Here is a 13,343-nt window from a genome sequence, read left to right as displayed (position 1 = left end):
TCACATGCAAGAACAGCTTGTTTTTGTTGGTGAATAAGCACAGGCATGACAAGCGGTAAAGTAACCTGAGATACATCAGGGAGCCGGGGGAGGCCCAGTTAGATGCCTGTCAGTATTAGGTCAATGATGACTACTGTGCCAGTCCGTCAATCCTAAACAGGAACCTCACAGGATAATAAAGCAGCCCTATCAGGACCACAATGCGACTTTTACACTGTGGACCCAAGTTAAAATTCATGTTTTTAAAAGCATAAATTTCAAGTGGCAGCAAACCACTGAGTTATTGAACCAACCTACAGAAGCAAAACCCAAAGTCTCAGCAGGCTCATATTAGACCAATCATTCTCACAACACTTTTTTAGAAGTGGGGTATATATAAAGAGTCCTTTGAAATTTACCGTATCTATTCTTGCTTTGCTTCAAGTCATCATTTTATTATGCTTCCCTGAAACTATAGATATTACAAATGTGATTGCATAGTATTTATAAGCAGGTTAATTACCCTCTGTGTGTGTGTGTGTGTGTGTGTGTGTGTGTGTGTGTAATAATTGGACAAAAGAAACAAACTAACATGGGAAAAAACTAACATGGCAACTAAGATAAAAATCAAGACCATCCTGGAAAGAAAAAACAACAAAACAAAACTTAAGGAGAAGACAAGTATCTAAGTTCAAAGACCTTGTTACCAAAATTTTATTATTAAAGTTAAAGCTTTACTTTCATATGCCTCCTTCTGAATCCCCTTAAACAGACCTGTCTAAATTGCAGATTCTCTCAGTGTGTGAACGGCTTCTCAGCGGCTTATTCAGTATTTGAGGCCATTTGGAGAAATGCCAGTAGAAGCGTGCTCAGGGGTTGCAGAGAGCTACAGGCTTGAAGGGATAGAGGGGACGGTCAGAAAAGCTTACCTCAATACCAAGGAGCAACTCCTGTGTTTGGAGTAGCTAAATAGTTCAACCCTATGAGGTAACACCATGTTTGATTTTGACAAGGGATAAGCTGATCCACAAAACCTAAATTCTTTAAACTTAAAATGAAAGGTGTTAATTTATAAGTAAGGGGCAAGAAGTTCTCCTTATCTGGATTTTGATAGATAACACATTCTCTATGATAGGCTTAAAGTTAAGGTCATGAAAGCTGTTGGAGTTTTGGTGACAAGAAGGTGCTAAATATTTTAAGGCATATTCCTTCTCGTGTCCTTCCAGATTAAGCTTCCCTTTTCTGAACTTTCCCTTCTTCGCTTTCTTATATTAATGCTTCGGTTCATTTTGGAAATGTGTCTTTTGAAGGACTTCAGAGATATTTTTCTTTCTTTTTAAAAATGACCTTCACATAAAAGTAATAGACTTTTCAGATAACAATGCCCAAAGCAAATAACATCCGACTCTGCAAATATGGTCATGAAAAGACCAAAGAGACCTTTAGAGCTGGGGTGGTCATGTGCTCAGAAAACTTAAAACATTTTAACAGAAGGCAAATAAAGCATTATCCAGGAAAACAGCAATCAAAGCAGCTCGAGGCTGAGGGCACAAAAGAATCTTCCTCTTACAAACACCCCTGTTTAACTAGCACTCTGGTTGTTTTTAGTCAAGTACTTCCTGGGAGGAACAGAGTGGCCAGGCACACTGCTTTTCTAGACAACAGGAAACAACGTCATTTTGGGTTGTGGGTTTTTTTTTGTTGTTGTTGTTTTTTTGTCTTTTCTTAGACACACTGCAGAACCCAACATATTTCAAGGCCATATGATGTGGTTTTTGTTGAGTTATGAAGCAGCTGTGGGTTTTGGAAAGGAAACTGTATTCAAGCTCAACCGCGCTGCATTGTCCTGGTTTACCTGCCATATGCAAAGCGCCGGTCTTTGTGATGATCGCCAAAAGTATCCCAAAGCCTGAGGGAAACACTCACTTCATCAACAACATCCCGGGAACGTTCCAAAACCTGCAGGAGAGAGAGAGAGCATTCGTGCTCAGTGGCACTCAAAGGCTCCCTAGGGAAGGATGTCTGGGTCAGCACCCCTCAATGTCCACTGACTCCAACTTGCTTGCATTTAGGTTTCTCATTTTCCCTAACCGGACTTAACCTCAGCTCAGTTCTCCTCCTGGAATCACATGACTCAAACCCACCTCATTCAGGACCCCATAGCCATCCTCCCAAATTTGCGTTTCACTTTTGTTTTCTCTTATGGCCCTACAAATGCTAGTTTTATTTTGAATGTACAAATTGCCCCTTCCCTCCCTTTAAAATCAGACAGGCGGTAGCGGTGATGTGCCCTGAGGATTCTAAAGGAACTCTGTACATCTTACCTCCTGGCAGACCCGGTACTGGTCAATTGCCCACACGGTTGGTACATGGGTGGCCAGCAGTTGATACTGCGTTAGCGTCGTATTACATGCTCTGGCACAGATCAAGCGTGTCTTCCCCACGGCGTTGTCTCCCACGACCACACACTTGATGGTTTCAACGTTGGGCCTTTCGTAGTCCATGTCAGTGTCCATTTATAAAACCCTGCAAGAAGAGAGTAGATACCACATTAAAGACACCAGGGCTTTCCGGAGCAATCAAAGACCTGAGGGTTTCAGGCAGTTTTCTCTTTGTCCAGGAACTGCTTTGGAGGTAACCAAGCATAAGCAAGAAGTCTGAAAGTTTATACTAAGCCTAAGAGAAACCCAAGTTTTCTTTTTATATCTCACACAAGTAAAAAAACACCGGATTGTTATTTTGACCTCTAAAGGTTTATTCCGGTTAACATGTTATTTTCTCCTTGGTTTTCTCTAAACACAACCTGCCTACTGGAGAGCCATCCAGACTAGTCAGCTGCTGGGACACATTTATAGCTCACCAGCTACTCATGTTGATGGCTAAAGAGACTCATCACCTGCAGGGTTAGCCTGAGACACGAGGGCAGCGGCTGCCTTGGCAATACTAGTGCCCATACCATCACAGTCTTCCAATGATCTAGTATCTCCTGCTGGAAAGCAGTTTTCTATAAATTCTCAACTATCATGGTGACTTAGAGGAGACTCCAAAGTGCAAGCAGACAGCACTATCCAACATTACTGAAGAGTGAATTGGAATTTTACTGATTGATGCATTAATAAAATCAACTTTTTATATGTATCCATTTATTTGTATTAATCAAGTTCATAAAAATATACTCCCAAAAGGGGCACCATTAAGCAATATATATTTTATTCTCCTTTCTGTGTTTTCATCAAGAAATCTGGAACATTTGGTAAAGAATGATTTTACCAGGATGAGGAACTACTTGGGAGTTTTCCTGAAACCATCAAAAAGGTTTAGAGAGTTGCTGACCCGATTTTCTGAATTTTCTAATACTGAAGATCTTTCAAGAGGAAGAGGAAGAGCAGCTGTTAGCTTTGCTTTCCGTATAAGAGCCTCCACAAAAGGCAGAGCAGACTGCTTCCTGGTAGAGACCAGATGGACAGCCAACCATTTTAAGACTTAAGATTTTAATGAATTGGAACTGCTTTTTTGAGGAAGTTTATTGTTAAATTGAGAACACTGGTTATATGGTCATTTTTAAAGAGCCGCTAATGGATTTAATGGCCATAGTGGTAAAGAAATTGTTGGACCTGATACGTAATAGGAACTCTATAAGTGTTTAATTCAACTGATTTGAGAAAAGTGACCATTTGCCTAGTGTGAGAATAAGAGAATAGAGGGAGAGATAGAAGGAAGAACATGAAGAAGAATGCTTTTTCTGTTGGGACTATCTGGAAATAAACTTGTCTCCTGTAACACCATCACAGGAGGTGACAGACCAGAGGCTGGAGAATTATTTGATGGGAATGGAGTGACTTAAGAAACAGATGTGTGATGAGGTTAGGATCTGATTTGTGGCTCCTACACAAAAGAAGGGCTTAAAATAGATAGACACTTGCCCCTCACCTGTCAAATGCTGTTCTGAAGATCTCAGGTGGGAAAAGAAATCTCCAATTCTGAGGATCAGCCAGGTGTGGTAACTCCTAATATTTATCTTTAAAATCTAGCCTTGACATTCCATGGTTTTACCTGTTCCCTGTTTAATAGTATAAGATGGCAAAAGCATGACTATGGCATTAGATCAGTGGGTCTTAAGTAGAGAACATTTAGCAATGTCTGGAGACATTTTGGGTTGTCACATGGGGTTGGGGGAGTGCTACTGGCTTCTAATGGGCATAGGCCAGAAGTACTGCTGAACACAGTGGAATGCACAGTACAGCCCCCATAACAAAATGCCATAGTGCTGCCCCAAATGTCATAGTGCTGAGGCTGTGAAATCCCTGCCTTAGATGGATGTGAGTTTGAATCCTAGTCCCCATTTTGCAGTCATTGACTTGGCAAGTTATTTCCTCTTTGTGAGCCTCAGCTTCCTTATCTGTGAGGTGGGAATCCCCTGAGGCTGTTGTGAGGATTAGGTGAACTGTTGTTTTGAATCCCCAACACACAGATGTCTTCAAGAATTATAATCATGATACTGAAGATGAATACCTTTACATGACAGCAAAATTGAGTCAGGTGGAAGGCCAGAATTGGATGCAAAACCATACACTTGATTTCGCACAAAGATATATAAAAGGGATATATTCTAGAAGAGCAATTAGAGGGTAAATTACTGAAAAACAGAGAATGGAAATACAAGATGGAGCATAGGTGACCGTATACAAAGAAGGCAGAAAAGATTCTGGGTGGGGAGGAGGATATAGTTACCTAAATATAATAGAGTTAGAAAGGTAGCTTAAAAATATTTTTAGGAGGCATTTCTAGCTTCTGGGATTAGAATGGTAACACTTCTTAATAGTCTTTATAAATTTCTGGGGATATTAGCATGGGGTAGCCTGTGCCAGAAAAACAGGTTCCATTTGGAGCCTCACACTCTGGAAACTGAGTTATATTATTTGGAATGCCCTAAGAGATGGAAGGAAAACCTCATTCTTCTGAGAGTGAATTTTGTTTTATGTTTTAGATCAGTGGTCCCCAACCTTTCAGACCTCATGGACCACCACTGGTTGGTGACTGCTGTTTTAGATAATTAAAAGTCATAGAGAGCCAATCCCTAAAATTTGAAGAATACTTGGATTTAGTCAAAATTGAGATATGGAAAAAAATACAATTGGTTTTCTTGTTGGTTTGCAAAGTAGCTCTGTTAGCAGCTTCAAAAAAGTAATCTCTTCCCTCAATGATTTGAAACATGGCAGCTCTGGTGGAATAGCTGTGTAGTTTTTTCAGGACACTATTTGAGGAAGCCAACGCTTTCCCAGCTTTATATTAAGGCTACCATTATAAAAATATCATTACTTATTTATAGACACATCTCATGTGCAGTCCTTAAAAGAATTTGTGTCAAAGGTGAGAATAACATCGGGGAGTTGTCTAATCTCTAGTAATCTGCTAGACACTGAAGTAACTGCCAAAGGTGCTGAACGTTGTGCAAAGGGGAGAGCATATAAAGGAAATAAAAGGCAGGAATTAAATATTCATAACCTAGGTCACTCACTTTAGACATGGAATTTAATTTTCAGGAATGGTTTTCTGGATTTTCAAATACTGAAGATCTTTTCTTTTGGGAAGAAACTTACTTTGTTGTAATCTAAAAAGCATTTTAAGAGCATGAAGTCACAGCCAAGGATGTAAACTCATGCTACACATGTATTGTTGTAAAATGATTGTTCATCTGTTACATATAAACAAATGAGCATTAAACTATGGTGGTAATTATGGAAATATGCAATTTCATTTTTCCTTTACATGTTAGGGGCTCTAATTTATTCATATCTGGCACTGACCATCTGGATAATGACTATCTAGTTTCTGATCTTTATTTACCTAGCATGAGAATAATAAATAGTATTCATTTAGCACTGTTAATAAATTTCAGCACCATGTATCATGCAGATCTGCACATGATACCCTTTTGCCTTTAGATGCATATCTGAAGAGATAAGGAAAATATAAAAGAGAAAGAAAACTTAGAAGAACAGACATTAGTAACCTGTTACTATGGCAGAAAAACAGAAATGGTATGCTTATTTAAAGACTGGCAAGTGAACAAGGCAATGTGGAAGGTGACAAATAGGTGGTACATGGTGGCTGCTGCTCTGGGTGCAATGCCCCCTATCCATAGGCTGACTTAGAACACAGTGGTCATGATCTTCTGGCTATTAATTAGCCCTATCTGACTTGATTATCCCACACCTGCCCATGGCATTATTATTGTCATCTCCTGAACTGCAGATCCTTCCTCCACATTCACCATAACCATCATCATCAAGTCTTGTTGTGTCCACAAGAGGATGTACCCCACACCCTAGCCTCACAATTTCTTTACCGCTTCAACACTAGTGATTTCTGCCACACTCTAATGAGCCATTCATACTTGTCATTCAGAAACATTTTGCCTCTGAAATCTCAAATTTCAAAATCCTACTCTCAGAGCAAAAATTCCTATTTTCACAACTTGTGCTAGATGAAGTATGGCCACTGCAGCAACTCCCATCAGGACATGGAGTCTATTTCCTGTCCTCTTGAATATGAGTTCACCTTGTGACTGTTTGGCCAAACCCAAAGGATGTGGCAGTGATACTGTGGGGGCCCAGAATCACTGCACTCCACTTTCAGGCTATTGGAATGCTGTCCTGAAGCTATCATCCAAGGAAGCTGGCCCAGCCTAAGAGAATGGGAATTCACAGTGAGAACAACTGAGGCAGCCCAGCCCTTGGATCTTCTAGCTCAGCCATCTCTCCTGATACATGTAGCTTTATGAGCAAGTCCAGATAAAACCAGCCCAGGAATCACCTAGCTATATCTCACAAAATCATGAGAATAGGTTGTAGTTTTAAACCACCAAGTTTTGGGTGATTTGTGATGCAGCAAACATACATTTGTTAACTGAAACATAGCCAGGGAAAAACTCCAGCATATTGACTCCTCCATTAAAAACACACACACACACACACACAATAAATACCAGGTTATAGGCCCCTGATATTGGTGCCTGATATGGATGGATGGTATTTTCCACCTAGGGTTGACAGGTTCATGCCAACTTCTCTCTTCATCATCACCTTGTAATGCATTACATGTGTGGTAGGCAGAATAATGATCCCTCAAAGATATCCTTGTCCTAATTTCTGGGACCTATGAGTATGTTACATTACATGACACAGGGTAGAATTAGGGTGGATGATGAAATTAAGATTGCTAGTCAGTTGACCTTACTACAAGGAGATTATCTTGAACTAGAGGCCCAGTGCACAAATTATGCACCAGTGGGGTCCCTCTGTCTGGCCTGTGGGATTGGGCCAAAACCAGTTCTCTGACATCACTCGAGGGGTCCCAGATTGCGAGAGAGCATAGGCCAGGCTGAGGGACCCCACCAGGGCATGACTGGGGCCAGGAAGGGACATGGGAGGTTGGCTAGTGGGGAGGGACCTTGGGAAGATTCAGGGTGTTTCTGACCTGTCTCCCTCAGTCCTAATGGGCCAGGCCCCAGAAGCAAGCTAACCTACTGGTTGGAGTGTCTGCCCCCTGGTGCTCAGTGCATGTCATAGCGAGCAGTTGAGCAGCTTTAGCATATCATTAGCATATTATGCTTTGATTGAACAGATGACCGGATTACTGGACACTTAGCAGATTAGACTTTTATTATATAGGATTATTGGGGGAAGCCCCAATATAGTCACAAGGCCCTTTACATGTGGAAGGAGGAGTAAGAAGGTCAGAGTCAGGGAAAAATATGAAGATGCTACACTGCTAGCTCTGAAGATGGAAGACAGGGCCATAAGCCAAGGAGTGCAAGTGAACTCTAGAAGTTGGAAAGGCAAGGAAACAGATGCTCCTCTAGAGTCTCAGAAAGAATGCAGCCTGCCAACATCTTGCACCCAATGAGAACCATTTCAGATTTCTGACCTCCAGAACTATAAGATAAAAAATCTGTGTTGTTTTAAGCTGCTAAATTTTTGGTGATTTGTTACAGCAGATATAGGAAACAAACATAGCCTGATTTAGACACACAATTTGGCTTCCCAAATTCTAAATGCTTGCTACTCAGTGCCTTTCCATATATCATTCCCTCAGTCAACCCTCTACCATTCCTTGACTGTCTGGCAAATTCTATTCATTCCTTAAAACCTTATTCAGATATGACCTCTTCTAAAACGCTTTCCTAACTGCCTCGCCTCCATACAGACTAATTTACTTTCTCCTCTGCACCAATAAATGGTTCTAGTAGAACCAATCACAAAAGCAAACACATATTCACACTCATTTCCCCCCTCCCTCCACTACATTAGCAATCATGGAATGAAGTTTTGTGAGTTTTTTATTTTTCCAGGGCTATACTGTAAAATGCCCATCTCGTGCACTTAATGAATCATCAAGTGTTTCTGGGGTGCTACTCTGTGCTGAAGTGCTTGCAATCTATGCATATGCAATACCCCTCTTCTGTATAGCTTTCTCTGACTGCTTAGTCTGATGTATAGATCCCCCAACTTGTGACTGTCTGCTGGGGCCAACCATTGGCAGAAGAGTAACATAATCATGTGACCTTAGCTGCCCTGGCCTCCTCTTCAAATCTTTTCTCTTCCTATGGTGGTACCCCATTCCCACCTTCATTCCTTGATATAAAGGCCTTCATGGTATCCTGTTCCTCTCTTAAGAAATGGGGTCTCAGGAAGGGTCAGACACATTCACTCCCTCAATCATACTATGGCTAGATGACCATCAAAGAGTCCTGGCCCTATCCTTTAATAATTCGGGGGCACTGTGGCTGATGAAACTCAAGATATTTGTGCTTGCTCTGGAGAGGTGTACTTTAATATAGGACCACAATTTGAATTATGGTGAGGTGTGAGTCTCTTCTAATATTAGAAATTCAGGTATTAGGGAGAGTGGAAAGAAAAATGTTTATCATTTGCCTAAGATATCTCATTACACATCTCCTAATTGTTCAGAATTACTCTACCGTTGGGATATGTTGCCTCTTATCATCACTTTTGCTGTACTTCTTGTGATATTTGCTATTTTAATCAAGGCCTGGTGAGCAATCTGCTTAAAGACAAGAATCTAAGGCCCACAGAGTGGCCTTTGTATTTTCAGCTCCGTGCAGCTGTTCACGTAGACAGTTTGAACAATACTGTTGTACAGCCACTACATTTTCTTGTCTTTTCAAAAATGCATCTATTTAACTTGATCATTAAAAATACTACTGGAACAAATTTTAGTGTATTTCAAGAGCCCCTTCTGAAAGAAAAACTGAGAATTTTATATTATTGACAGAAACAAAAGGGAAATGTTAAGAGTTGCATAATAACTATAGCCAACAGCCAAGTTTCAACTGTGCAGATTTCATTATTCTGAGCTCTTAATCACCAGTCCCAGGCAGGCAGGAGCCACTTTACACATAACATAAACATCTCCGCTGGAATGGAGAATGGGTCCGGAGCTGGGAAAGAGACAGGCAGGGCTGGGCTTTCCTAAATCAAAACTTCATAGAAATATAGCTGTAGGATCAAGTTTCTTTTCATCATTCAAAGCAAAACTATTTTTTTTCATTTGAAAGTTTTGATTAAAACAGAAAAGAGAAGAGATTAAGTAACAGAAAGGACACTGCATAGAAGTTCAGGAATGCAAGTAATATAGAGGTGCCGTTTTTGAACATCCACTCATTATCCTGCCAGAGAGAGCCCTGTGATAATGGAGACCTACAGGAGCTCATGCTCTGGCTGTTTGTTTTTTTTTTTTTTAAACTCAATGTCAGTGGGAGAAGTGAGCCAGGATTAGAAAGACACTTTCTACCTATCCACTGTAACTTATTAAGTGCTATCTCAATTAAAATATAAAGAATAGATATAAAAATTAGCTTAAAATACGCATAAACGTTCCAGGGTAGTTTGCACAACCACCAAAAGTAAACCACACTGGTCTGTCTACTTCCAACTACAAACATGCCATGGAAACTGTCCTTTGGTGACTTTGTTTTGCCATAACTTCTGCTCAAATGCCCTTTCTCATGCCCTGATCCTGGAATTGTCCTTTAGGACTTAGACAGTCTTAATTAAAGAAATATAGATTGCCCTAGCGGGTTTGGCTCAGTGCATAGAGCGTCAGCCAGCAGATAGAAGGGTCCTGGGTTTGATTCTGGTCAAGGGCACATGTCCAGGTTGCCAGCTCGATCCCCAGTAGGGGGCGTGCAGGAAGCAACTGATTGAGTCTCTCTCATCATTAATGTTTATATCTCTCTTTCCCTCTCCACTCCTCTCTGAAATCAGTAAAATTATATTAAAAATAAATAAATATAAACTGAGTACTTCGTGGGTGCCAGGCCTACAGGTGGATAGTAGTGAACAATCCAGGTGTAATTCTTGCCCTCATGGCCCTCAGAGTCAGGTGGGGAGAGACAACCAAACAGGTAGATATAATCATATATCAGTGTTTCCCAAAGTGTGGTACGTGTACCCCCAGGAGTATGGGGAAGAGTTTGGTGGGGGTATGCATTGCACCAGTGTTTGGTGGGGATATGCACTGTACCGTGCTAAGCTGCGCCTAATTCTACATTCTCATGAGTACGAGGGGTACTCTGCAATACGAAAATTATAGAAGGGATACACATATGTCAAAAGTTTGGGAAACACTGATATACTTGATACATAACTTGAAGAAAAATGAAAGGGTGCTGTGAGAGAAATTAATAGGCACGAGTTTGCTGGGAAGTCAAGGGCAGTCTCTATGAGAAAGCCCCATGTTCCTGCTATTGAAAAATAAGAAGGCCCAGCCATGAGATGAGAAAGGAAGCAGGCCCAGAATAGCTAGAAGGAGGGGGACTGGTGAGATGCAAGGTCAGAAAGGCAGGCGGGGCTAGGTCATACCTTGCCTTTCAAGCCACAGTCAGGAGTTTGGATTTTATTCTAAATGAGAATAGATGGATTTAAATAAATGGATTTGTTCTTACATCAGTGAGAAGCCACTGAATTGGCATAGGCAGAGGAGTACCAGGTTCTGATTTGCTTTTTAGAAGTACCATTGATATCACTGAGACTGCTGTGTGGAGAACTCACTGTGGGGAATTTGAGCAATGGTAGAAGGACTAAGTAGGACGCTCCCAAATTCTCCAGGAGGAAAAGGATGGTGGCTTGGACCAGGGTGGAATCAGCAGAGATGGAGCAAAGTAGATAGACACAAGATATGTTTTGGAGGAAAATGCACTTAAAATATGCATCCTTTATACTACATTTATAAAATTCTGCTTTGTAATATTGACAATTGTGCTTATATATATTTTGCTTTTAAGACACCAAGATTATAAATTTTTGACAACAGAAACTGTTACTGTTAAATCCTCAAATCTTTCTCAGTGCTTGGCCATATGTGGCTTTCCGTAAACATTGGTTCAATAGAATATAAAAGTACAGCCACTCTCTTTAGTGAAACTTCCACCTCGGGCTGGCAAAGAACTTGCACTCAGCTTTTTCTGATGAATGATCATTAAGTCTGTGGCCTCGAAAGCAGCAGCATGTGGCTAAGCCTGCAGTCGGTGAGAGGAACACCTTGAGGGACATCTGTGTGACTCATCATGAGAGCAGTGTTTGACAGATGGCATCACACCAGCCATGACACCCCATCAGAAAAAGCATCAGTAACCATGGAAACCACCAGGGACCAAGGTCTGGGCTCCTTCACCAAATGGGAAGGTGGGGGTAGGGGAGAGCCCCAATATAGGTTGGCAGGAGCAGTTTAGGATCTGATCTGATTTATAAAAAAGAAAATAAAAGAAAAAAAGAAGGAATGTGATCGTTTATTGTACGCTAGTGCCTAGAGTCAATTTATGAATCTTAATAGCATTTAAGGGTCTCAAAAAGTTCCCATCTACTTTTAGACTTTAACATCCTAAGAAATTCCCAACTCTTTCTAGTGAGCCACTACTTGCCTGGGAAAAAAATGGGGAAAAGGGAGGCACATGTATCCACTACATATGGAGAACAATTTATAATTGAAATGAAAGTGAGTCTTGAATGAAGGAGGTCAATCTATGCCTAAAAGAGCTACATCACTAAAGGCAATTAGCCTTGAAGGCAAGATAGCATCGAAAGAACAGATGCTTGGATCCCGCTCTACCCACAAATCACTAAAATTACTATACAGATAACAGACTTCATGACAGTACCAGAAGCTAAGGATAAAGAATACCAGAAATTTGAAGGATTTCTGCCAAATTTATTTCTATGGACCCAGATGAGAAAGTCACTGAAGATCAGCAGACTGCCCATTTCTACAGGGAACGGAGTTTATCTAGATGCTTTTTGGCATAGATGCCTATGATGTGCAATGAGAGTTGGCCTGACTTGGGACAAGTGTGGAAAGAGTAGGTTGTGGAGCCACTGGACAGCCATTAGGAGACCAGCATGCTGCCATGGGCAAGGAGTTGCCCCAGTGATGGTCCTTGCTTGGAATGGACCAGATAGACAGCACTGAGCATAGAAAATACTGTTTTTGCTTTCTTCAGCCTGCTCAACCAGGCCATTTCAGTTTTGACCTTGCAACAGGAGTGATTGATCTTGTGATATTATTGTGAGAGGGAGTTGGGTGAGGTAGTGTTCAAGCTCTAAGAATGAACACGGGAACATCTTCAGAGATGTCCTTCTCTCACCTACAAAAGTTCTCTCAACTTGTACCATACTGAATAGCTTTGCTTGTGCATTCTGGACCTGGGTGAGTTCCTAGGTCACTATAGAGCCCTACCTTGGTCTCTGAAAGAGTCTAAGGTTATTCAAGCATTTAGAATATACTTTGGTCTTTGGCGACCATGAATCTTTCCTTATATGAATGAAATAAATAGACACCATTCAACATATGGTCTATTAAAAACCCTGTCACATAGAAAAGGAAAAGCAATTAGATAAAGACGCAGAGGAAAGGTGTGCTGAAGAACTTATGCTATAAGAAATAGATTGTTATTACTTAATATTATGCTTGTGCTGAGCTTGCAATAATATAGAGAAATGCTAATATTACGCTATTGAAAGGAAAGTGCAGGATAGTAATCTGAAATATAGTCTATGAAAACTACATAAAATAAACAAATATGTATAACTTGAATAAAATTGGGACTTATTCCTTATTCTTTCCCTGGAAGTACCATGTTAGCACAGTGACATATCTGAAATGTGGGTTACATAATACATCAGGCATCTGGCAGCTAAACTCCTAGAAAGAGTTCCACGTCTCATGGCAACTGCTCAGACCTGCCTCTCTGTCTCTCAGGAAGGACCCCAGATCTTTCCCCTTCAGTTCTTCTTCTTCCACTCTTATAGGGCTGGCCATTGCCCTCTCTCCTCTTAATCACATTT

General features: G+C 40.9%; 1 protein-coding gene across 8 annotated transcripts in view; it reads right to left on the bottom strand.

Annotated features, from left to right (window-relative positions):
- The window catches only part of RHOBTB1 (Rho related BTB domain containing 1), a 105,021-nt gene that overhangs the window by 37,629 nt on the left and 54,049 nt on the right, over positions 1-13,343 (bottom strand). For all 8 annotated transcript variants that reach the window (XM_036438395.2, XM_036438392.2, XM_036438391.2 and 5 more), the window contains 2 exons: positions 2,304-2,505; positions 1,835-1,938 (listed from right to left, as the gene is read on the bottom strand). In XM_036438395.2, coding sequence (XP_036294288.1) covers positions 1,835-1,938; positions 2,304-2,495 — 296 coding nt within the window. In that variant the 5' untranslated portion in view covers positions 2,496-2,505. The remainder of the gene's footprint in view (positions 1-1,834; positions 1,939-2,303; positions 2,506-13,343) is intronic.

This window comes from Pipistrellus kuhlii, unplaced genomic scaffold (genome assembly GCF_014108245.1).
Source record: "Pipistrellus kuhlii isolate mPipKuh1 unplaced genomic scaffold, mPipKuh1.p scaffold_m20_p_15, whole genome shotgun sequence".
Classification (NCBI taxonomy): Eukaryota; Metazoa; Chordata; class Mammalia; order Chiroptera; family Vespertilionidae; genus Pipistrellus; species Pipistrellus kuhlii.
Note: the sequence above shows the minus strand (reverse complement) of the source record. Positions and strands in the feature narration are given on the sequence as shown.